The sequence below is a fragment of the Pangasianodon hypophthalmus genome, chromosome 24 (genome assembly GCF_027358585.1).
Source record: "Pangasianodon hypophthalmus isolate fPanHyp1 chromosome 24, fPanHyp1.pri, whole genome shotgun sequence".
NCBI classification, from domain to species: domain Eukaryota; kingdom Metazoa; phylum Chordata; class Actinopteri; order Siluriformes; family Pangasiidae; genus Pangasianodon; species Pangasianodon hypophthalmus.
Window position 1 is genome coordinate 15,980,340 of NC_069733.1, and position 27,505 is coordinate 16,007,844.

A 27,505-nucleotide genomic window follows, 5' to 3' on the forward strand; every position below is an offset into this window, starting at 1 on the left:
GGTTACAAACTTGCACTAGCCAGAGACAAGTGACACTGGGAGGTGTGTGTGTACGCGTGTGTGTATTTATTTATTTATTTTTTTCTTTAGCATCAGTACACACGTCGGTGAGTAATGTCCTACCGGAAAAGTATCCTCCAGTCGGGGTTTAATGGCGGCTTCCGGAGACTGCCGGTGTCGCGCTCGAGCCGGGCGGAAGCTGTCCTCCACCAAAAAGCGCTCGCGCATTTCGGCGGCGTGGAGCACGCGCGGGCTGGCGGTGAGATCCAGGTTGACTTTGAGCAGACTAAAGAGGCCTACAAGAGCAAAGGCACTGCAGAGCTGCTCAGAGGTCTCCTGGTCTTTAAACTCTGCTCCTATGACTTCCTGGTGGATAAGAATCGAGAGGTAAAGTGATTCACTGACAGTATTCAGTGATTTTAAGCTCTTTGAGGTTTCCTCATTTCCTCTTTATAGCATGTGGGTGTAACCTGTGTCATGTCCTGGCACTGAAATATCTAAAATATTTACTATATATTATAACATAATATAATATAATAATATTCTCAAATAATAAACATTATGTATAAAATATTTTAAATATTATGTTTTATCTTTTCTCTATCTAAGTTTTCTTATATCCTATATATTGGCACTGAAATAAAACGAATAATTATGAATATATTATATGTAATAATTTATATTTAAAATATTATAATATTATTGTGTAGTATTTACAATATTATATAACGTTATATAATATTGTAAATATTGCACAATAATATTATAATGTTTTAAATATAAAATATTACGTATAATATATTCATAGTTAATTAATTAATTAATTATGGGCTTTTTAAATAAAATGTTCTTACGTGCTTACTTAACATGCAATCTAAATCGAAATATATAACCAGATATGCATTTTTGAAATATATATTTAAATACATTTCTTGTGCACAGGTTTACAGCTTTGCAAAAAATCTATCTTATTTAACAAGGTAACAAACGTCAGCAGTAAGTATAGTTTAAAAAAAAGTGCAATGTGACACATTTTATCAGCATGTTAACATGATATGAGCTAATCACGTCTACATTAACACATTTATCAACACCAAAGCAAAGGTTAATGTTAACACAGTGACTTTGCTACTGTTGTCACCCTCCTGAACAAACGGAGTGCACTTCTTTTACACTCCTGTGTGTTTCTGTTAGGAACTGCTTGCTTTATGGAGGCTTTGTTTCTGTCCCAGATCGCTCTTCGTGCAGGAATAGAAATGTCATGTGATATCAGTATGTTGAATTAGCACACAAAGCCGGCTGGTGTGCTGTGATAACACAGGAACCTCACGTGGACAGAGACACAAGAAGCAAAGTATAGTCAAATATTTGTGTCTTTTATACAAAGTAGCATCATGCAATAAAGTTATAGAACATCTTACACACTGTATAGACATATTTATCTAAGATATTTTGCTACCAGAGAAGTTTTGGGTCTTTCTTATGAATTTTAGGCTGCTGAGCTCAAAAGACGTGTTGAAACGTCCATGTCACATAACTTTTTTTTTTTTCTGAAATTACCTATTTTAGTAAAAATTTTAGTTTTCAATCCTTAATTTCAATGTTGCCCACACTGCAAGTAAAGAAACATTTTTGGCACATGACCGAGCATGTAAATCACATGACACATGCTTGGTATGCAGCTTGAGTAAGCTGAGTTTCTACTACTGATTCATTTGTGAGTAGAGCAGCTGTGCTAAAGACTGGCCGTGCTGTAAGGACATGGTTCCAGGACAGAAAAGTGCAGCGCATAAAGCACTTGTCAACCCAACAAAGATATTTTTGCCTCCTCTTCCTATAAAACGTGGGTCAATTGCTTCATAAAATTTTCAATGAACAAGAAAAGTGAAGAATTTCAATACTTGAGACAGATGTTTTCCAAAGTAACTGATGCTAAGATGAAAGAAGGATTTTTTTTGGTCCAGAAATAAAATAGGTTATTGACGACAGGCAGTTTGAAGAACTTCTAGTGGAGTCGGAGAGACTTGCATGGAAGGTATTCAGAAATGTTTCTGAAAATGTTCTTGGGGATTATAGAGCACCAAACGATGTCCAGCTGGATAACAAAATCCGGCATACAAAACTATACATGAGCTTCAGCATGTCACTAAAGATTCATTTTCTTCACATTATAAGTCCCACTATAGAAACAATGACATATTAGAATGAGTCTATTAATGTAAACGTCTGACCAATCACGTTAGAGAATTCACCAGTGCTGGGACATAATTATTTGTATGAAATAATAAGACTATAAAGCGTATTACTAGACATATTTTACTCATTTTAAATTTGTTTTGATGTAATGTTGGAGAATTTTCCTGAACTCAAATGACTTTAAATATAAATCTGATAATAATCTATTAAGTAAATATGTCTATATTTAAGACATTTTTGCTCATTAAAATATTATTATTTGCAGTGGAATCAGTGCAGTGGAATGGGTTTCCATGGCCGAGCAGCTGCATCCAAGCCACACATCACCAAGTGCAATGCAAAGCGTCGGATGCAGTGGTGTAAAGCACGCCGCCACTGGACTCTAGAGCAGTGGAGACGCGTTCTCTGGAGTGATGAATCATGCTTTTCCATCTGGCAATCTGATGGACGAGTCTGGGTTTGGAGGTTGCCAGGAGAACGGTACATTTCGGACTGCATTGTGCCGAGTGTGAAATTTGGTGGAGGAGGAATTATGGCGTGGGGTTGTTTTTCAGGAGTTGGGCTTGGCCCCTTAGTTCCAGTGAAAGGAACTTTGAATGCTTCAGGATACCAAAACATTTTGGACAATTCCATGCTCCCAACCTTGTGGGAACAGTTTGGAGCGGGCCCCTTCCTCTTCCAACATGACTGCGCACCAGTGCACAAAGCAAGGTCCATAAAGACATGGATGACAGAGTCTGGTGTGGATGAACTTGACTGACCTGCACAGAGTCCTGACCTGAACCCGATAGAACACCTTTGGGATGAATTAGAGCGGAGACTGAGAGCAAGGCCTTCTCGACCAACATCAGTGTGTGACCTCACCAATGCGCTTTTGGAAGAATGGTCAAAAATTCCTATAAACACACTCCTCAACCTTGTGGACAGCCTTCCCAGAAGAGTTGAAGCTGTAATAGCTGCAAAAGGTGGACCGACATCGTATTGAACCCTATGGGTTAGGAATGGGATGGCACTTAAGTTCATATGTGAGTCAAGGCAGGTGACCGAATACTTTTGGTAATATAGTGTAGCTTGCTCAGGGATGGTAACTAGAAAATTGAAGAAAAAAATTGATCTTTTGTTTCTGTTGTCATGACTTGCTCTATCATGACGCAACCTTATGTCGACAACAATCTGGACAGAGGTGTTACATCAACCTGACATCAATATAGATGAACAACAATCTTTATGACAGTTGGAATAATCCTTCATAAAAGTTTTAAGTAGGTTTCTATCAGTTCTGAATTATTACACATGCAGTTATATATAAAGTTGCCTACGGGAATACGTACAGCGGTTTACTGACCTATACTGCAATTTAGATGAGTGATGAGTTTTGAACGATTCCATGGCAATATGTGTTTGTAATGCTTGTGGAAACAATTTTTTTTTAATTTCATCTAAATATAGATTTTGATGTGTATTAAAACATTTAAGACCAATTCTGCACTAAAACTGCAGACCTTCCAATATCGCCATCCTCCATTTTACGAAACCAAGCCATACATTACCATCCCTAAATATCTCATGATTCCTTCTTCGCAGATAATGGACCTGAGTAAGAAGCTGCTGGGTCAGGCAGTGTTTGAGAAGCTGATGAAAATGACATTCTACGGTCAGTTTGTGGCAGGAGAGGATCACCAGTCCATCAAACCCCTGATTCAGAAGAACAGGGCCTTCGGAGTGGGAGCTGTGCTGGACTACAGCGTGGAGGAAGACCTCACGAAGGAAGAGGCTGAGACAAAAGAAATGGAGTAAGTGACTGAAGTCCCATAGTTACATTAATATCTATGCAGGGAAAGTTACACGTATTCAGAATCGGGTTATGCGCAAGCTTTTCGGATCATTATGTTGCATTCGACTTACCTTGGAATTAGTCAATCGGCGAACGGAATGACGTCATTTTTGACGTCTGTGCATTTGAGATACAAAGAGGGGGAAAAAAGATGGACACCTCCATGTTTGTCTTTTGTTAGTAATAATCTAGCCATCTAACTGTGATGAGTGATGTATATTTTCCTCCTCGAACAGTGAACTGTAGGGTCAATGTTATAGATTTAACAAGCAAATATCTCAAGGTTGATTGACCTAAAGCAAAGATTTGTGTATACAGCATCACTCTTTGTTTATTTCTGACGCTGTGAGCGGCCATGTTGATTTGACGTCATTCCCTGAACAGAGAGGAACTCGTAGTTGAGAAGTCTACCCCAAGTTCACAAGTAGGAGCTTTGAGTTGAGGGGCCTTTTTCTTTAGCTTTTCCCTGGTTGGAGGTTGGGAATTACAGGTTCTGACCTCTAGTCAAATTAAAATCACCTGTGTGCACTCTGAGGTTGCCAGATTTTTTCTTGAATAGAAAGGTTTTAATTGACTGAGAGGTTTGTCAGTGGCACAGAGCCATTTAACAATATGGCTTCATTATTTGCCAGCCTATAAAATAGCACTTGATTCAGCACACTTTATTATTTTGCATAAAATTTTTTATAGCTAATTGTGCACATAACTTAATGAAGCCATGAGATACTAAATCGAGGATGAAATCATCGTAATGTGAAATCGTAATGTGTGTGTCAGATATAAATAATTTCATCATGCTTTTAATTCATGATTGAGTTGTCAAATTAATCAAATAGCACCAGTTTTTGTTAATTCTTTGTGCTTGATGGTTTGAAGGATAAGCTGATCAAGCACTCATCTGAGTCATCTGCACTCGTAGAATCAGCTACAATCACGTCACGATAGGATTTCTGAGTGCAACATGGATATTTCTAGAACAGACAGCTTTATATCAATTATACATCGGTGTCATCGGTGTACAAACACGCTGCTATGCAGCTACAGCTTTCACAATCATGACGTCATAGTAGATTATGCTTTTTAAATAAAGTTCAAAGTGTGAGATTTAAATCAATCTCAATAGGGACTGCGGATTTTATTTAAAGTCATAATCTAGTGTCTCAATAGTGTCCGTACATAGGGGAAATTAACACTTTTTAGCAAAATGTCTTCCAAAATTTTTCATACTTAGTTGTTAAATAAAATATGTGTCATATTTAGTTGTTTATATATAATATAAACAAAGTATGAAAAGTTTTGTATTTATATATAGCATATTGAGGAGCATATTGAAATCATGGCTGGATCAGGAAGCTGTCACAAGGTTGTGATGGACATGTGATTCCTTGCATAATACCAGATGTGTTAATACAAGTTCATCATGAGTGGGAGAGATGACTGCATGTGAGTTTACAAAGAAATGGCAATCATGTAGCGGAGGTTTTGTACATAAAGTTACATTTTGCTAAAAAGCGTTAATTTCCCCTATGTTCGGAAACTTTTGGGACACCGTGTACTTTCATGCTCAAGTAAAAATAAACAGGGACAAGCACAACAGGACACAACGGATTTGGAGTGAATTGAAACATGCTTGTCTGCTACATTTGACTTGCAAAAGCACTTCAGAAACACACCCAGTATGCCTCAGCTATTACTCCATAAACAGTGGAAATACAAGTTACATTATATAATTTAACAAGGCAAAAGAGCAAACATGGAACACCTGGGAACATTATTAAAAATATAAATGTCATAAACGGAGTTGACTAGTGTTGTAAAAGTACTACTGATCCCAGCAACACTCTCAAAAAAAGTGTAGAGAAAACAAAATTTGTTAAACTGTGAGGTATTTTTTTTTCACTCCCATGTTTTTGTTCCATTTTTTGCTGTTGAATGGTCTTGTTTTTGATATTGGCATTTTCTTTTCTGTTTTTATTTATTTATTTATTTATTTTTTCACTTTCTTTTTTTCCTTCTCTTTTCTTCTCTCATTCTATTAAATTTAGGTCTATAATAGTGCATAAAAATGTGTCTTCGTACACACTGCTAACAAAGTACTTATTGTCCCCTTGCTAAGGTAGTAGTGACAAATAATTTTAAAATATTTGAAATTTTTTTTAAAAGTCAGGTATTAACTATCATTTGTGCTTGTGTATAATTAAAAATTGAATAGGACTGGGCGAGTTTATAATATAATATCGATATCGTGATAAATGATGTCACAGTACGCTTTTCTGAGATATCGTGTATATTGTGCTCTTTTTATTTGCCTTGTTAACCTCAGTCACATGTCCATCATGTTCCATCACATCATTTTTGAGGGCTTTGAGTGAGAGAGATTGAGGTTAGTTCTGGTCACAGCCTGCAGCACACAAAAGCTTTATGAGCAGTTCAGGTTCGATATACGATTTACGGCTTTACATAATTCACCAACATCCCGCAGGTGTCCCACTGAACAGTTTTCATACTGGAGTAGCACTCACGTCTCAGAAGCAATGAAACCAGAGTGCGAAAATTGCGTCTGAGAATCGGGGTGCAGTTTGTTCAAGTGTTAAGAAACACTACCTCCAAAGCGCACATCTCCTCCAAATGTTCTAACACTTCACTGTATGGTAATTCGCAGCATATGTGTGGGGGGGTGAAAGCCCTTATAGCAGCAGACAGCAGTTATGGGCCATTATGAAGTTTCCTCAATGTTTTCAAGTGCACCCAAACACCATTACACACCAATAAGGCTGGAAGTGCAGAAGGATGATCTGCAGAGGGATGTGTGGGTGCTTGGAGCGTGTCTCAGATGATCTGAGGCTATCGGACAAGCTGTAACACTATCCTCAGAACAAAAACAGACAGGCTTACAAATTAGGACTCAACAGCTGGAGAGCCGGAGGAGTAAATAAAGAACTGACACCTGATTGGTCAGGCTAGTCAAGGCCCTTTGTGCTTGATTGGCTGTAATATGCTCTCTTGACTGACACACACACTTCAGAAATTCTGTAACATGGCGTGCACAAGGGAGCCTCTGAGTGAAAAGGGGTTCAGTATCTGCTTTCATTTCTGAGAAGTTTCCGTCTCCTTCCCGCTGTTCCTTCTGCCACAAGAACACAGCACTATTCCTAACATTCCTATAACATTATCGGCACATTAATATTCAGACACATCTGAATACTAGATCTCTAAATTGATTGAATTTGACAGCCCTTGAAGGTTATAGAGCAGAGATAACAATATATAATGTACAGCCATATCATACTTAACGATGCCATCATGTAATGGTGTATAAATGTTATAACATCCCATTCCAGCTGTAATTTCTTTCTTTTTTTAATTTAAAAATTATGGTAATAAAATTTTTCAAGGTCTTCTGGAAACACACTGCGAGAGAAAATGTATCCCTAGGGATATGCAGGAACAGCTGAATTAGACATTGTGTGAAGTCATGGTGTGACATTAACCGGAGCAGACCTGTAGAAGGCGCTCTTCCGCCATCGTGCCGTCTCGTCAGCCGCTTGAAATGGAGCGTTTATTGGAAATGCTTTTTACGACCACAGAAGACCCAAGCTGGCCATTGGCTAATAAAAGCTAATTTATGTTCATCATGTGTGTGTGTTTTAGAGTCTCTGCCTCTATCAGTATTGCATTACTGTCCACCCCGGCGGACTGGGTAACGATGTTACACGGAAGTGAGTGCTCAGCTTTTCAGCATTACCAAGAGTGCAATATCCAGAGGATGGAGGATGTGGCATCAGAGAATGAGTTGGCATCCAGTATGCAGGCGTTTGTGCTGGTCATTCTGAGAGGAGGTGGAAATTCCACCCCTGCCTTGCAATATTATGAATTACGGGCCTGCTTTTTTTTTAGGATTTCTCTTATAAATATGATTAGAAATCATGCTATGATGAGAACTCAGGAGCTTGTTCTTTTTGTACTAATGATACTACAGAAAATCACATTTACTCAATGTTCCACTTGTAGTCAGTGTAGTCAATCAGCCAAGACGTGTTTATTGCTTTAGTTTTGCAGCTAACAACAATAATGTGAGTTTCGCTTCAGATATTTTTCCATATAATCATCATATTCTTGCTTTAAATGACAATTCAATCATATTAAATCAAAATATTAAATCAAAATATTGCTCTTTTAACTGCTTTTAATGCTGCCATTTTTTTTAGTTTTAGTTTTTGATTGATTATAAAATGTCATACCACAGCGCTGTTGAATTCTCGAATCTGATTGGTCAGAAACTGTTGATTAATTTTGTCATGTTTATGTAATATCCGAATACGTGTAGTTTCTATAGTAACAGCATACTTGTATGGAGGACGCTCCCGCAATCTAAACCTAATAATAAAAGAATTAATAGACGTGGTGTTATTTAACAAATGTATAATTGTGGATACAGTGAGTTTTTTTTTTAATGGAAATTTATGGAAGGAGTCTCCAGTGTTAGAACTTTGTAACACTCATCCAAAGTTTTTTGTGCTATAGTGTTTATAGCTGCTATAATGTAAGTGATAACAAGAGCTAACCTGTTTCGCAGAAGTTTCACAACATTAAATATAGCTCTAAACAGATCAAACGTACAGATGTACACTTCATTACCGACGTCGTCTTCTCTTCGTTCTGCTTTGGTCGGGTATTTCCACCAACTACGATCGATCACGGCACCTCGTGTCGGTAGGGGATGATGTGATATGATCGTGGACTTGTGGGTTTTGTAGTTTTTAAGCCCTGCTTGAACGGAGGAAGCTTCGAAATAGTGATTTATGTTCAGGCACAGGTTTTGAAATGGGACGAGAATGAGAGCGGGGCAGGAAGAAATAGAAAACCAGCGTGATCAAACAGGTGAGAAACAGGTTACCATGACAACCCTGCTTCAAAACGAATTACCCATAGGGGCAGCAGGGTGTTTTGTGAGGCAGGGAGTGATGGATTCTGTTATTTGTACAAATATTTTCTCAAAAGATAGCATTAGAATTATTCTTATATCGCCCCACCCCATTGATCCGTGTTGGATCATCACACAGTAAAATGTAGAATGCAGGGTGTCTGATAGGTCTGACTGCCTCACTAGATTTAATAATAATAATAATAAAAAATTCTATATTATAGTCAAAATTTTTGGAACATTTCAGAACATTGGCGGTGAGTGTCAGGGAAATTGTGCTGCATTAGTTTTTGGCATGGAGCCCATTAGCTCTGTGAAATACAAATGAAATGGAAATGGCTGCACTGATCGTTTGGTGCAGTAGGTGTTAGATTGCCAGAGCACCGATTAACGTTTCGCAATCTTTTCACAATCCAAAAGTTAATTACTGGCCATTATTAACACCAAAACTCACTATAAAGTCGCTTTATCCTGAGGTTTTGTGCTATTATCATTTCTTTGGTCATTTTCTTTCTGATATTGTTAGAACTAGCAAGACGATGTAATTATTTTCTTTCTTTGTCTTTCTTTTGTCAGATCATGCGTGTCAGTGTCAGAAAAAGAAAACCCTGGTGAGTATGTCTCCTTATGTGACCTAGATAAGGTGATAATATAAGCTTACTAGAGTATTTTTAAGGTTGTAAGGATGTGTCCTAATTTACTAAGATTCCAAATGAAGGGCACTTAATTTCTTAATTAACTTCTTATTTACAAAGAGTAATGAAGTTTAAAATGAAGTTTTTTTCATCTGCTAATTGTTCTCAATAGCAGCAGTCAGTTTGGATCTCAAAGAAAATCCCAGAAACTGAAACTGAACCTTGCCACATACAGTATGTACAGAAGTGTGCATCACAGATTGTAACACTGTAAAAAAAAACGTTGTTTTTTTTTTTTAAATCAGTGTATGTTCAAAATGGATAAGATTTGCTATTTTATGTGTGAGAAAGACTTCGCTTGCATATTTAGCCGTGCGTGTTAAAAACAAGTTTGCATTAATGTGAATAAAGCACGTGCAGTAAAATAGTGCAGCGGTAAACGTCACTGCCTCAGTACCCCAGTGATCTGGGTTCAGTCTGCGCTGGGGAGTAGTTTTATTCAGGGTTCTGAAAATGCACAATCAGATCATGTTGAATGTAAAACAGATTGTGTTAATTTATCGCAATTCATTAACGTGGAGCCAGTGTATGCAATTGAATTATTTGCTGGAAAGCCTAGCAGACCAGCCTAGAAGACGCATTATCGCTCACTGACTGACTGACTGACTGACTGACTGACTGACTGACTGACTGACTGACTCCCTTTTTTGAAATGCGCATGTGCAAAAAGTCTAGCTAGCCAAATTTCAATCTAGCTACCATTAGCTAGCAAGCAGTGAGTGATACCAGGGACATTCTGTGCTATACAAAACTAAAGCAAAGCTAAGCTTGCATAGTTTCCTTAAACACGCAAACCTGAAGTAACATAGGGCCTAGGACTAAACGTTCAGAATGCGTCCAAGAAAAAACACCCCCCAAAAAAACTGAATTAAAACAAATTAAAAAAGAAAAAAGGAAAGGTTCAGCAATTTCAGAAAATCTACAAAAAGCTAACCTAAACCTAAAATTAACCTTTTAAAAATATTTATTTGTTATTTATTTATTTATGCGTTTATTTACTTGCTAACATTTTCTTTTCAGAGCAGAAAGCTTTAAAATGTAGAAAAAGGTGCAGCAATTTCAGAAAAGCTCTAAAAACAAAAGCTGAGGGGTAAATTAAATCTAAAATTAAAACTTTCATTTCCTTCCTTCCTTCCATTTTTTTCAGTGCAGAAAGCTTTCAAAAAGCTTTCAAAATTCGAAAAAAAACTCAGCATTTTCAGAAAAGCTTTAAAAAAAAAACCCACTCGGGGTAAATTAACCCCACAGAGATGGAGAGCAGAGTGCTGATGGGAAAATGAATCATGTTAGTGAGTGAGTGTGAGGCACTTTACAACATGTTAAATCAGAGATATTGTAATGTCGCAGTTTGGCACTAAATTAGACGATTACTGAGTTTATCCAGTGAGTGCTGTGTTTTCTTACAGCTCAGCGTGAACACAGCCTGATACTGATATCACACACAGCCACAATATTCAAAAGAGCCCTCTGTCAGTCTCTGAGGCTTTTATTCAGTGCTGTGATCATGCCATCATGGATTAGAAAGAATAAATGAATAAAACTCTTCGCTCCATCGAATAAAATAATTCTGATAGAAATAATGCTATTAATCATTGAGAGTTCAGTTTTTTACAGCGTTGGAAAGAGAAAAGTTTCAGCTGTCTAGAAGCATTGTTTTTTTTTTTTCAAATATAAGAAATGTTTTATTTAAATGTTGACAGTCATCATCGTTATTTAGATAAAAAATTGCTCAAAAGCCTGAAGATTTTTAGACAGTATTGAAATAATTTAATGAACATTATTTTCAGATATAAGGCACTAACACAACGTGGCATTTCAGTACACAGGATAATACAAACGTATATATTTGATGTGCGTATGTATGTATGTATGTATGTGCGTAACTCCATTTGTACCACAACACTAGTGAATTCTCCAATCTGATTGGTCAGAAGGTGTTGATTAATGCTCTAGTAGACAGTAATACTGACAGTACTGACAGTAGTGAATAGGTTTATATTAACACATTCGATCTAATACATTATCGTTTCTATGACAACAACTTTAACATTAATGGAAGGAGTCTCCAGTCTCAGTGCTTTGTAACAGTAAAGCTGTAACTATTTTCTGGCACATGACTTTTTCTGTCTTATGAGCTTATCAAGAATACAGAGAGGCTGGTGAGGGAATGACTGTTCATAGCTGCTAGAACATAAGCGATAACAGGAACTAACTAGTTTTGTGGTTGTGCCACAACATTAAATGTAACTAAAATTGGATAAAAAGCATGATGTGTTGTTCATGTTGTGGTAGAGGAATAAAACACTTGCTGTTAACATGCTGTTAAAGAAAATAGTCAAGTTCCTTTAACTTCACTTCAATCATTGATTATTTTCTATAACGGTACATCCCCAAGAGTTTTTTTTATTATTATTCCTTACTTGTGTAATAAGAATTTTTCTCCACCTAATTCTAAATCTAACGCTAACCTTGACCTCAGTAACCACAAAGAAATTGTTTTGTGCTTTCAGTTTTGAAAAAAGAAGCACATAGCTCTTATAGAAAAAACAGTTTATGTGCTCAGGATTATCTTGCCGGTCGTGACAACGTAGCCTGTGTGTGTGTGTGTGTGGTGTGTGTGTGTGTGTGTGTGTGTGTGTGTGTGTGTGTGAGAGAGAGTGCGAATGAGTACACGCCTGTGTTTTTCTGGATCGTTTTCCTTGATCGTCAGGACAATTTGGTCCTAACAGTTCACAAAAACAAACACACACACACACACACACACATTTTGCTTTCCTTGTAAGGACAGCATATTTATTGACATAATTATTCCAAGCACATAATTATTTAAATGCAGCTAATTAATGCTGTGCTTACGCTTACACAATCCTTGTCCCGACATCTGAGCCTCACCAAGATACACACACACACACACACACACACACACAAGCACGTGTACGCACAATATGCCGTTATTGATTTAGCGATACTGAGAGAGAAGATACTTTTGTACTCACAGCTGTTCATCCACAGTTTGTTGACACAACTTGTAATAAAAGATGAGCGGAGGCGGGAAAGTGAATCAGAGCGAGTGAGAGACGTGATACACAGCACAACACTGCTTTCTCTCAAAAGTAGTAAACACACCATATTGTGATTGAGAGCCTCCAATCTAATTCAAAGATTCAACCATGAATTAAACTCAAGCCTTTGCAGTGCTTTCTCAGATCGGGAAATTACCCAAGATCCCTCATTTGGCTGATATTTTCACCACTGTGTGAGTCATAACCCAAATAGATACTTAGGTATTTGATAAGATATCATGCAAATCAAACTGGGATATGTGGACGGGGCTTAAAATAGTGCAGATCAACGATTGTTCCAATATAGTAATCACTGAATCGCTCTGGAAAAAGAAATGGCAGTGATTTTCTGCAATAATATTTTCTAATATGATGTTCGGATATACATGCTATGTAGTATTTAATTCATATTGTTAAGCTCTACATTAATTGTGGATTGTGTGTCTGTTTTGGGATTTTAGGAGTGGATCATCGAGAGAGGAAGTTCACAGCCCATCGGAAGTTTGGTGATCGCAGGGACGGTGTAACGAGCGCTCGCACGTATTTCTACGCCGATGAAGTCAAATGTGACCAGCACATGGAAACTTTTCTTAGGTGCATCAAGGCGTCAGGTGAGAAATTAACTAAATGATTAGTAAAAAGTCGTTAGTTTGTTATCGTTTTCTGTCACTGTTTTCTGTCGCCTCATCTGACCTACATGCTGAAATGAACGACCTTCACGTAACACACCCAAAACAAAATGAAGGCAAGATGACAAACGTCGACTTTAATGTAAAAGTCGTATGAATTCTGGAATTCTAATCTAATGTTGCATTTCCACATACACTATACAGCCAAAAGTATGTGGACACTTGACCCAAGGAAATACTAATAATTCTAAAAGCACCTGAGGTTTTAGTATGAATGTGAGTTTCAGTGTGAATCAGGGTGAAATATCTGTAAATACTTCGGTATATGGTATCCGTTTCCATTTCTGCTCTTCCTGATGGTGGACTTTCTGATTTTTAATGCTGGCTAACAATATGAAATTGAGCTGAAAATAGGAAACACCAGCTCTACACTTGTATGTGCTCAGGTGGAAGTTCTGAAGATGGTTTCTCCGCAATTAAGATGACTGCACTGGGACGCCCACAGTTCCTGGTAAGATGGAGATCCATATATTCTAAAAAAAAAAAAAAAAAAAAAAAAAGTTTTACCTGGGAAGATTTTCCGTGAATCTGAGTGTCCTCGTTTTTCTCTCCTGTCATCTAGCTGCAATTTTCCGAGGTGCTGGTGAAATGGAAACGTTTCTTCAGTTTCCTGGCGACGCAGCAGGGGAAAGACGGCCGAGAGGTGCTGGAGCAGAAGCTGGACCTCGAGCAGCTGCAGGTAAACATGCAGACACGGCTCATGCTGAGTGTAGATCAGAATACAGGTGAATGCATCCACAGAGTGGACAGTGAGTGTATAATCCAGGGAATATGGTAAATAAAGACCAAATCAGACATTTGTCACTGAGTTCATTTCACCTGATCCAGCATGCATCTTTTTTTTTTTTTTCTTTTCTTTTCTTTTTTTTTAGCAGTGCATGTTTAAATACAAATTAATACTCAGTGTCTGGTAAGCTTGTGTAAGGTGTTTTTGTATCAGTAAACACTGTTTTCTCTTGCAGACTTTTCTGACAAAGCTGGGAGCCAAAGGTGACATTCATGGCTGGTTCACAAACGAGAAGCTGTGCTCATCAGGGTGAGCAACGTCTCTCCAAATCTCAAGCATCCGTCATTACAACCATAAAAAAAGGGTCAGCCTTGTACGCACATTCTCAACTCATCACTCCTAAGAGTGTTTAACGAGCTCAGGCACATCGGACTGCTAACAAGTACACCTAAAGTGAGAAGTACAAGAGTGTTAATTAAAAAAAAAAAAAAGTTTAAGATGTCACAATGTAGAGCCCTTTTTTAGTCAGCTTCTAATTTCATGCGTATTAAAAATATCCATGCGTACTGTATATGTTCTGAGCATTTAAAGTCAGACTGGTATGTTCTTTAATAGTCTAGCCTTTTCAGAAGTGTGGATATAGGACTTTGATAATGATGATGATTGAAATGATAATCAAGGTTATAGAATATCTGCTGTGCTGAAAGTGCCTAATTAGCATTATAAAGATTTTGGATTTGTTTTTTTTTGGGGGGGGGGGGGGGGGGGATCTATATTGTTCCAACACAATAAAATCATTTCTAACATTTTTGTTTCAATTCACTACATAACAAACATTGCATTTTCAAACAAAAATGCTGTTCAGAACGTGCAGTGTATCTATGTACCTTCTTTCTCACATCAGCACCATCGACATGCTGGACTGGAACAGTCTGATCGACGAGAGGACCAAGATATCCGATCTTCTCGTGGTGCCCAACCTTGAGGTACGAGCAACACTGATATCTTAAGTGGGGTAGAAATGAAGAGAATCATCGATTTTGTTTTGTGATCTAATGGCCTTCAGAAACCTCAGAGAAGCCATTTGACAGTTTGAAGTAATTACACTGTTACGGTCTAATTACTGATACGGTGAGTCCCCAGTTTTGTTCTCTTTTATTTCTGAAACTGAAATTGCTGTCTTCCGGTTTCATCAGTATGCACATTTGTGATTTTTATTTGCATTTAAAAAAGAACAGGTGTGAGAATCTATTTGTAGTGCTACAAGCGAAACACAAGGGTTAAAATGCCTTTTAATGTTCACATTAAAAGATTGAAGTGTTCCAAATGCACTACTTAAGAAATATAACATACCAAAATAAAACTGCAGCATCCCTATATATTTAAGCTCAAACTGCATTTTATTGGATGTGTTAAAATTGACAATTGCTAATTTTAATGAAGAGTGCCAATAATTCTAGATATATCCAGATTAATGCAGCAATACAAAGTAAAAAGGGTTTCGGACATCATGTATCTGTGAGTTTAACTGTTAGCAGTCAGTAGATGAAGCATCGCAGTGGAAATCCACTTCACTGAATATTTACTGAATCAAATTGTCCTTGAGTGAAGGTCACGTTGTATGTGTTTAACACAAGGTCCATTTTTTTTTTTGTAAGGTATTCAAGTTTGAATGAGTAACAACCCTCGCTTTTACATTGCATAACCCTACATGAGTAAGCAGACCTTGACATCTTTCATTCATCACAAAAATATTTCCTTTCTAAAGGACACCCACAGATCACAGCCAGGGACAGAGTCTTCCTCAGAGTGGCCTCTTTTCTTTTGTTAAATACACAGTTTTAAGGTTTTATCTCTGCAATTTAGAGCTCTGCATTTGACAGCAATTCCACAACAAGGTCTCTTCAGTCCTCAAACCAATTGCTCTTGTTGGTTCCAGAGTACTAGTGAAAGTTGAATTCACACAACAGTCTACAGCATACCAAGGACGTAGGCAAAACATGAGTGGTCACTTCCTCCACAGGTAGTTAAGACACAACTGGTCACTTACCCCAAATGTAGCCAAGACACGATCAGTCACTCATCCGAAATGTAGCCAAGACACGATCAGTCACTTATCCCAAATGTAGCCAAGACACGATCAGTCACTTATCCCAAATGTAGCCAAGACACGATCAGTCACTTACCCCAAATGTAGCCAAGACACGATCAGTCACTTACCCCAAATGTAGCCAAGACACGATCAGTCACTTACCCCAAATGTAGCCAAGACACGATCAGTCACTTATCCCAAATGTAGCCAAGACACGATCAGTCACTTACCCCAAATGTAGTCAAGACACGATCAGTCACTTATCCCAAATGTAGTCAAGACACGATCAGTCACTTATCCCAAATGTAGCCAAGACACGATCAGTCACTTACCCCAAATGTAGCCAAGACACGATCAGTCACTTACCCCAAATGTAGCCAAGACATGATCAGTCACTTACCCCAAATGTAGCCAAGACATGATCAGTCACTCACCCCAAATGTAGCCAAGACATGATCAGTCACTTACCCCAAATGTAGCCAAGTCATGATCAGTCACTTATCCCAAATGTAGCCAAGACACGATCAGTCACTTACCCCAAATGTAGCCAAGACACGATCAGTCACTTACCCCAAATGTAGCCAAGACATGATCAGTCACTTACCCCAAATGTAGCCAAGACATGATCAGTCACTTATCCCAAATGTAGCCAAGACATGATCAGTCACTCACCCCAAATGTAGCCAAGACACTATTGGTCACTTCTCGCAAATGTAGCCAAGACATGACTTGTCACTTCCCCCACATGTAGCCAAGACATGATCAGCCATTCTCCCCAATGTAGCCTAGACACGATCAGTCACTTACCCCAAATGTAGCCAAGACACGATCAGTCACTTACCCCAAATGTAGCCAAGACACGATCAGTCACTTACCCCAAATGTAGCCAAGACACGATCAGTCACTTACCCCAAATGTAGCCAAGACACGATCAGTCACTTACCCCAAATGTAGCCAAGACATGATCAGTCACTTATCCCAAATGTAGCCAAGACATGATCAGTCACTCACCCCAAATGTAGCCAAGACACTATTGGTCACTTCTCGCAAATGTAGCCAAGACATGACTTGTCACTTCCCCCACATGTAGCCAAGACATGATCAGCCATTCTCCCCAATGTAGCCTAGACACGATCAGTCACTTACCCCAAATGTAGCCAAGACACGATCAGTCACTTACCCCAAATGTAGCCAAGACACGATCAGTCACTTACCCCAAATGTAGCCAAGACACGATCAGTCACTTACCCCAAATGTAGCCAAGACACGATCAGTCACTCACCCCAAATGTAGCCAAGACACTATTGGTCACTTCTTGCAAATGTAGCCAAGACATGACTTGTCACTTCCCCCACATGTAGCCAAGACATGATCAGCCATTCTCCCCAATGTAGCCTAGACACGATCAGTCACTTACCCCAAATGTAGCCAAGACACGATCAGTCACTTACCCCAAATGTAGCCAAGACACGATCAGTCACTTACTCCACATGTAGCCAAGACACGATCAGTCACTTACCCCACATGTAGCCAAGACACACTTGGTCACTACATCTAAATGTAGCATGATTATCCATACTCTCCTAAAGGTAGCCAAGACACTATTGGTCACTTCTCACAAATGTAGCCAAGACATGACTGGTCACTTCTCCTACATGTACCCAAGACATGATCTGCCATTCTCCCCCAGTGTAGCCAGGATCTGATTGTTACTTGCTGCGAACATAGCCAAGATGTGATTGTCCACCCACCCCAGCCATCGTCAATATATGATTGTCCACTTCCCCCAAATGTTGCCAAGACCCGATCGTCCACTTCTCCCAAATGTAGCCGAGAAAGGATTGTCCACTTACCCAAAACGTAGCCAAGACACGGCTATCCACTTACTCCAAATGTAGCCAAGACATTATTGTCCACGTATCCCAAATGCTACATTGACTACATTGTGCTGTCATTTTTAAATAATCGTGACTCAGCCTCATATTGAACCCATTTTGTTTTTTGAATAGACGGGCCACCTGGAGCCTCTGCTAAAGAAATTCACTGAGGAAGAGGAGAAGCAGATGAAGAGGATGCTTCAGAGACTCGATGTACTTGCTAAAGTGAGTCTTGATGAAAGCACCACTCAAAGATACACACTTCCTCCATGCTCGCTGTGGGTCAGCAGGTCTGGTGATAGTTCCACATTCAGAGCCTGACTTCTTTTCTGATAAGTTAATGCGTAATGTTCAAATTGTGCATCACGTTTATAAACAGTGACAGGCTTCCACCAGAAGGTCACAGTTTCAAGGTGCGCTGTCTTTAAAGGTCAAACTGGGGTCAGCTTTAGTCACCTCTCTGCCTCTGTGTATACAGAAAGACAGAGGGGCTTCTCTAAACAAGACTGCAGTCAGTTCAGCACTGGAGCTAAATTCAATTCACAAGATGAAATTAAATAATTTAAAAATGATTAAAAATGTAAAAGTCAGTAGCAGATGAATTGCAGCTGAACCGAATAAGCCGATATGGAATTGACCCCGAGCTCGTCTCCAAACTTAGCTTCAGGGAGTCAATAAATATTAACACTTTTCATCTACTTACTTAACACTTATACAGTGTTAGAGTCAGATTGAGCCATTTTTTTAAAAAAATTGTGCAGTTTGAAAAATTTGAACTGGCAAATATGAAGAAAAAATTGCAATAAATATTTTTGCAATATACTAAATATTTTTACAAAAAAAATAATACAGCTGAATTTATAGTAAATATATTATTTTTAAGCCTAATTCTGCCAATTTTACTCATTTCAATTTTGGAATTGGCTCATTATTTTGGCATATACAGTAATTTTGCTTCTTGGTTCTTATTGGTTTTGGTTAAAATCTATGTTCTGTTCACATTCACACCCCAAGTTAGTTTATAATTTAATTTATTAACATGTTTTAAACATGCATTGTTTAAAGTGCTTCAGTGTTGAAGTGTCTTCAGCAGAGGGTAATGCTGAGCTTGTGTGTGTGTGTGTGTGTAGCATGCGGTGGAGAATGGCGTGAGGCTGATGGTGGATGCAGAACAGACGTATTTCCAACCCGCCATCAGCCGCCTGACGTTGGAGATGCAGCGCATATTTAACCGAGACAAACCAGTCATCTTCAACACCTACCAGTGCTACCTGAAGGCAAGTCACAGTGACACACACACACACACACACACATATATGCATAAACAAGCACACATTCAAGCATGAATGCGCACGGATCATTCTTCAATTTCACCTGAACTGCTTTAAATGAAATGGTGCATACAGACACAGGCAATTATGTGGTTCATTAGTTAATGAGCAGCTGCTGTTGTCTAGCTTCGATGTAGTTACTGTAACTCCACTTTGCATCATTGCACTTGTTCTACAGAAACTGAAGTTTTGTACACAGCTCTTGTCTCACACTTGACACACTTCATGTAGCTTTGAATTGTGGTATTTAAGGCATAGTATTTTGTTTTTTTAGTGTTTTGTTTATTTATATAAATGGAATGAAAAATTGTCTCGACTTGATGATGACAAACCAGCTGTTGTATTAAATATGAGCACAGCTGTTTGTCTTTGCAGGAAGCCTACGAGAACGTGTGTGTGGATGTAGAGCTGTCGAGGAGAGAGGGCTGGTGTTTCGGCGCTAAGCTGGTACGGGGGGCGTACATGCACCAAGAGAGGAGCCGAGCTCAGGAAATCGGCTATGAAGATCCCATCAACCCGGACTACGAAGCCACAAGCCGGATGTACCACAGGTGTCATATTAGCATCATTTCTGAAATATGTTTTGCCCAATAAGATCTGGTCTTTGTATTAAAAACAGTCAATGCATGTGTTGGATAAAAAAAATGACTGTTTAATGAGCTTTTTAAATGTTTCTTATTGCAGATTATATTGAAAATGAGTTAACTAGTAAACATCACACTGTGTAGAATGATATTAAACTGTTAAAGTTTAAAGTGGTAAGTAGTTTACCAGACATGCTACATTTCTGCAGGTGTTTGGACTATGTGCTGGAGGAGATCAACAGGAACAGGAAAGCTAGTGTCATGGTGGCGTCACACAATATAGACACTGTGAAACACACAATCCGGAGGTAGGAATGCAATCTCTCGTGCACACATTGGTATATCAGGGATGGACAAATCATTAGCCCAAGCACCTGGGGCAAGCGGATTATGTATGCAAGCTATTAGCTTTTCATTCACAGTTAGACAAGTAGGCCCAGCATGTTTATATAACGCTCACCTAGATTGACAGCCATGATATCACCACCCACCCCACGGTTATTTGACATAGATTAAAATCCGTAAAATGAACCGTGTTCCATAAAGCATGGCTTCCTTCCACAAGGAACGCATTGTGACTCAAACAAAAATGCTCGTAATACAAAAGATACAAAGGATTTACATGCCTGTTAGTCTTATACAGTATTTAATGGATTATTAAAAAGATTGTACACTTCATTCAATCAGATGGGAATTTCATTTGGATTGGATTTGGATAGTCGGTTTAATTGAGATGTATATCTGAGCGTTTTTTTATTCTCTGACTGAACGATCAGTATGATTATTAACAGATTATTACGCTGTATGTAAACATAGCTACTGTCCAGACTTTAATCTTACAGGCATGATTACATCAATGACCCCACAAACCTTGACGCATTTTGCGCAGGAATTGCGCATTTTACCATCGGAGTACGCTGCTACGAGTTATCACTCGACCTGTCTTCATTTTTTCCCCCTAATAAAAAAGGATAGATGAGCCAACTGACATGTGAGTCTAGAAGGATTGACAGTTGCGTAGGTGCTTTGAGCTCTCTGATATTAACTGACCCCTTGGACGCCCCTTCCCTTCCCCCAACCTCACATTAGTAATCTCTCGTCTCCTCTCAATTTTCCGGCTTGAAATATTTGCTGACACCGCGCCTTTGCGTTCTGTCAAAGTAAATAGAGAATATTTTAATGAAATATAATGTATATAATGTAAAAGAATGAAATAAAATCTATCGAAATGGCTAACATTAGACACGCATCTAGTTAACATCAGTTATCCATATTTATTATGGACGCCAGCGAATAATCTCGGCTGAAAATGGTGATCAGCAGAAGTTTTTAGATTAAATAGGCCTAGAAGGAGGTGTCAGATCTAACATATAACGAATAATTTCCAATGGTAGTGAATGGAACGGAAATCTCTATCAACACACACAAAGATATCTCTGCCTGTGCCATGTCTAGGCTACAATAAAAACATAATGCACTTTAAGTCCTTTATTAGACGTGGCTTATATACAGACGTTCTTTTCTTTTGTGACCTTGAAGGGTCTAGAGTTTTACACACACAGTGCTGTTATGTACATTTTTTCACTTGAAGCTTCCAGAAATATCCAACAGTTGGTTGGAACACTTGAACACTTCATAAAGCGTCATCTCACTATCACTACTATAGATATTTCAACACTACATCAGAGATATCCTGTGTGCTGTTTAGTCCATTTTAACGCCGTGCCTGCACAGATTGCTCAAATCTGGCCGATCCGACCACACAGTGAAATCATGAGCATCTGTGCATTCTTCCCACGGTCTTTCTTTTGAAAATTCAGGAAGTTTTCCTCGTCCTGGTGAGCAAGTAGGACCAAAGAGTATGCAGTCATTTCCTTTACACGTAATATACTGTAGATATGGTGGAACGCATGCTCTGGAAGTAGGACCCACACACACACATATACACACACACACACTCACACTCACGTTGACTTAGCACCGGATTTGTAATGGGGTGGAAACGTAATAAATGGAATGTTGACCTGACCTCAGTACAGAATGATGCGCTCCACTACACACGCACACTCTCTCTCACACACACACACACACACTCCTACACTCCTCTCTAACACTCTCTCTCTCTCACTCAGGGCGAAGTAGTTAAGCCCGAGTCTTAGCAATCAGATCCGACAATCCATCACCCGCAGCAGCTATTAGATCAAACAATTTCCAAAATAAGGCCAGTGATTGATGCTCCCCGGTGAGGGAGTTATAGTCCGTAGGAAAAAATGCTGCCAAGTAATCTTATTAAACGTGGCGCCATCATTCCTTTAGGGTTCCACTCCATTTACCAGAGCACATGTCAATGACAAAGTCAGAAGTGTTTACAAAAACCTGATAAAGGCTGCCACTCGTGTGTGCGGTAAAATGGGCATTAGTCATTTAGGTTACGAGAACAGATGACGTCTCGTGAGTCCGGCAGTGTTAATACGTGTAATAAGCTCATTCCACTGTTTGTTTTTGCTCCCTAATTCTATTACATGCTGATTATTTTTTTATAGGATGAATGAAATGGGACTTGCACCAACTGACAAGAAGGTGTATTTTGGTCAGCTGCTTGGGATGTGTGACCAGATCAGCTTTCCATTAGGTATATACACACAAACACACACTCTTTATGAGTATGGCAACTTTAATCACGGTTTACATCATCAATTTAAAAGGGATAGTTCAGCAGAAATCTAATCTACACAATTTTCTATTTACTCCAATTGTATTCGATCAACCAAGACATGTTTGATGTACAACTAAGTGCTTCAGGAAGATCAGAGTCTTCTTAAGTGTTGTGGTAGTAGTGCATAATATGTATATACACAATATAATAAATAATGTATACAAATAGTTAGACAGTTAATATATACATGTATACAGCCTTTAATTGTGTAGCATTTAAGCCTTTAAGTTAAATGTCTGAATATACCATAGACACAAGGTCCATATTATTTGGATTATATATCATGTCTAATATATTATGGAAGTTTGTAGGCCTTAAACTTTCATCATCATGGTGGCCCATTTTTACTTTAAACCCCAGGCGATTCCCTACATTAGCCACAATGCCGTATGACCGCTGATAGTGGTGCAATGGGATGCAATGGAGGCAGTGGAGTCCTTTAGTCTGTACACTTTGCTTCCAAAGCTTCAGCTTTCATGCTTTTCATACCGCCAAAGCAATCGCTCTTCATCTGCTAGATCGCTAACTAGCTGACCAACTTCCCCACTACGTCTACGCTGGATTTCTCATTAATATGATGCTGGTTGAATTTCTCTGGATAACAAAAAAGAATAGAAGCTCGTGCCCTTTTGTGTTTTTGAGTTAACAGCAAAACAGCAAAAATGATCGTTATCACTTGTGTTTGAGATTAAAATTCTTTAAATGTCATTGGAACTGCACTAGCAATAACAATGCCTTCCTGTGACATCAGCACATCACACAACCTCTAATTTACAGAATCACCAAAAACATCACAAATATTTTAATATAAAGATGTTTAATGTCTTTTAGGGTGGAAGTCTCCTTTAAGTGTAACTCTAAATCCAGACTTCACACACATGCTGTTGACTTTGAAGGTTAATTTGGAAAAGTTTTGGACAATCGACTAAAAGATTTTTTTTTTTTTGAAATTGCATATTCTGAGTTTGAGCGTGTATCTGGGCTGGTTCTACAGGTTTGTTTTTCTTTTCTTTCATGTTTGTGTGCGCGCGCGTATGTGTATGTGTGTGTATGTATATGTATATGTATGTATATATATATATATATATATATATATATATATATATATATATATATAGATAGATAGATGTGCGTGTATATATGTGTGTGTACATATATATATATATATATATATATATATATATATATATATATATATATATATATATATATATATATATATACATATATATATATACAGTCAGGTCCATAAATATTGGGACAGTGACACAGTTTTGGTAATTTTGCCTCTGTACACCACCACAGTGGATTTGAAATGAAGCAGTCAAGATGTGACTGAAGCGTAGACTTTCAGCTTTAATTCAAGGGGTTTAACAAAAATATTGCATTAACTGTTTAGGAATTACAGCCATTTTTTACAGAGTTCCTCCACTTTTCACAGGCTCAAAAGTAATGGGACAAACTAATATAATCATAAATATTAGGATTATTTTTATTACTTGGAGGTAAATCCTTTGCAGTCAATGACTACCTGAAGTCTGGACCCCACGGACATCACCAAATGCTGAGTTTCCTCCCTTGAGATGATTTGCCAGGTCTTTACTGCAGCCATCTTCAGTTGCTGCTTGTTTGTGGGTCATTCTGCCTTCAGATTTGTCTTCAGTAAGTGAAAAGCAGCTCAGTTGGGTTGAGGTCAGGTGACTGACTCGGCCATTTAAGAACATTTAATTTCCAAGCTCTTGGGCTGCTTTCACAGTATGTTTTGGGGTGTTATCCATCTGTACTGTGAAGAGCTGTCCTATCAGTTTTGCAGCATTTGACTGAATCTGAGCAGAAAGTATAGCTCTGTACACTTCAGAATTCATCCTGCTACTTCTATCAACAGTCACATTATCAATAAACCCCAGTGACCCAGTTCCATTGGCAGCCAAACATGCCCATGCCATAACACTGCCTCCACATGTTTGACGGATGATGTGGTATGCTTTCGATCATGAGCCCTTCCTTTCCTTCTCCATACTTTTCTCTTCCCATCATTCTGGTACAAGTTAATCTTGCATCAGAACTGGTCAGGCTTTTTTTAGAGGTTTTTTAGCAAAGTCTAATCTGGCCTTTGTGTTCTTGAGTGTTACCAGCGGTTTGCATCTTGAGGTAAACCGTCTGTATTTACATTCATGAAGGTGGCTCTTGATTGTAGACTTTGACAATTATAGGCCTACCTCCTCCAGAGTGTTCCTGACTTGGCTAGATGTTGTGAAGGAGTTGTTCTTCAATAAGAAAAGAATTCTGCAATCATCCACTTTAGTTGTTTTCTGTGGTCTCCCAGGCCTTTTGGTGTTGCTGAGCTCACCAGTGCATTCCTTCTTTTTAAGAATGTACCAAATTGTTGATTTGGCCCTCCTAAAGTTTCTGCTATCTCTCTGATAGGTCTGTTTTGGTTTTTCAGCCTAATGATGGCCTCCTTCACTTGCATCAACGCCTCTTTGGACGGCATATTGAGAGTTCCCATGAACAGCTACCAAATGCAAATTCAACACTTGGAATCAGCTCCAGACCTTTTATCTTTTTAATTTATCATGATATAAGGAGGAAACAGGCCACAGCTGGCCATGAAACTGCTTATCAGTCAATTGTCCCATTACTTTTGAGCCTGTGAAAATGGAGGAACTCTGTAAAAAATGGCTGTAATTCCTAAACGGTTAATGCAATATTTTTGTTAAACCCCTTGAATTAAAGCTGAAAGTCTACGCTTCAGTCACATCTTGACTGCTTCATTTCAAATCCACTGTGGTGGTGTACAGAGGCAAAATTACCAAAACTGTGTCACTGTCCCAATATTTATGGACCTGACTGTATATATATATATAAAATATAAAATGTGTGTGTGTGTGTTTTTAGGTCAAGCAGGCTTCCCGGTGTACAAGTACGTACCGTACGGCCCGGTGAACGAGGTGATCCCGTACCTGTCTCGGCGTGCTCAAGAGAACCGAGGCATGATGAAGGGAGCAATGATGGAGCGAGATCTACTGTGGAAAGAGCTTGTACGCAGACTCACCAGTGGAGAACTGTTCCACACACCCTCTCTGTAAAAGACATACACTCTTGTTGCACTTTACACAGGAGACTTCCTCTGTCTTTGCCTTTCCAAGTTAGACACCTACAGAGCTACTGAATAAACTTCAGCATCTCAGGGGATTTAGACATGTCTGTTTTTCTTTACCTCCTCTCTATCCTGACTTATTTTCTCCACTTTACAGACAAGAAGACCATAAATTCTGTCTAAGGAAAAAATAAAAACAGTATACACAAACCACAATAATGTATCAGGCATTTTTAGTTTTCATAATTTTTAGGACTTACGGAAATAAAAAATTATGAAAACTAAAAATGCCTGATACATTATTGTGGTTTGTGTATATTGTTTTTTTGATTTAGTTCTTGTTTTTTCTTTTGATATTAATCCCTCTGTCATGTTGTTGATCTTGTCAAACTACATTTAACGATATACTAGTACCCTACTTGGCACTAGGAATTGTTGTTTTGGGGTTGTGCTGTTGTAGGAAAATAATCAAGAAGAGTTGTGTTATGAAGCGCAGTCACTGATATTTTCCAAAAATATCCTGAAGTGTTTTCTCACACCACAACAATTTGTCAACGATTGCATTTTATTATTTATAAAATAATGACATATTTTATCCATATATAGTTATATTTTATGTTATGGAATGTCCATGAAACAAGTTACTTCCTGTTATCACTTATGTTACAGCCGTTAAAAAACAGTTATTACCTCATCAGCATAGTCACATGGAGCATGTCATGTTACTATGCACTGACACTGGAGACTCCTTCCAAGAAATGTTCAATAAACATCTCCTTACAGAAAACTGCACCATATAGTTGTTACTATACAAACAATAACATATCAGAATGTTAAAATAATGAAATTACTGTCAGAGCTGCTGTTACAGAATTTAATAAGCAACTTCTAACCAATCAGAATTGAGAATTCGCCAGCGCTGTGATGTAAAGTAATGTAAACATATTTCCAAATGGTGCAGAGATGGAGAGGAGATGATCATGGTAGAACATCTGTCTCTAAGGCTGCCGCAAGTCCTGGAGTAGCACGTCTACCATAAGCTACCATAAGCACTCTAACAAACTCTTTACAATTTGGCCAAAACATACACTGTAATTGGATTTGTTGAGCTACTAGTGGGAAAATTCCAGAAAATATGGTATTGGAGACTTATAAAAAACACAACAAACAAAAAAAAAACCAATTAAGTACAGTTTTAGAAGATATACACTTCTCAGTTGCTCCCTCTCATCATCCTCCATCTTCCCTCAAGTGAGTTCTTGTTCTTCCCATCTTTCCCAATCTCATTATCTCCCGCTTTCCCTCCTTCCTTCTTCTATCCTCTTCTCTCCTCGTTTCTGCCTCATTACTCTTTCCTGCTCCACTCCCTCTCCCTCATCCATCTCTCCGGCACCTTTATGACGCTGAGAGGGCTCCCTAAAATGTCAGAGCGCCCGAACGAGTTTTGCAGCTAACTTTTATATGCTGCCATCATTCATCAATTGCGACAACAATAATACAAAAAAAAAAAAAAAATCAGCACGACCTCGACGGCAATGAAGAAGCCTGTCAATATTATGCTGTTAATGGTGGTTTCAATTCAAGGATAACAGCGCACTGAGGTTCAGTACTGTATTGATCTACACTACAGGCCAAACAGATGGAAGTATTTTACAATTAAGGCACTTTGTCAACATCC

The 27,505-nt window shown here is 38.5% G+C and overlaps 1 protein-coding gene across 1 annotated transcript; it reads left to right on the top strand.

Annotated features, from left to right (window-relative positions):
* Window positions 1-26,619, top strand: prodhb (proline dehydrogenase (oxidase) 1b). The gene is made up of 14 exons (XM_053229193.1): window positions 1-387; window positions 3,781-3,989; window positions 9,531-9,565; window positions 13,173-13,322; window positions 13,787-13,851; window positions 13,963-14,079; window positions 14,363-14,436; window positions 15,032-15,113; window positions 18,229-18,321; window positions 19,227-19,377; window positions 19,807-19,978; window positions 20,221-20,319; window positions 22,555-22,643; window positions 25,626-26,619. Exons 1-14 carry the CDS (start codon window positions 115-117, stop codon window positions 25,814-25,816), a joined length of 1,800 nt encoding a protein of 599 aa, XP_053085168.1. The 5' UTR covers window positions 1-114; the 3' UTR covers window positions 25,817-26,619.
* The last annotated feature ends 886 nt before the right edge of the window (window positions 26,620-27,505 follow it).

Excerpts from the sequence above, each read along its gene's own strand:
- prodhb (XM_053229193.1), top strand. The coding sequence starts at position 115 with ATGTCCTACCGGAAAAGTATCCTCCAGTCGGGGTTTAATGGCGGCTTC. Across the intron at positions 9,566-13,172 it reads GTCAGAAAAAGAAAACCCTG|GAGTGGATCATCGAGAGAGG; the intron begins GTGAGTATGTCT and ends TTGGGATTTTAG. Across the intron at positions 14,437-15,031 it reads GAGAAGCTGTGCTCATCAGG|CACCATCGACATGCTGGACT; the intron begins GTGAGCAACGTC and ends TTCTCACATCAG.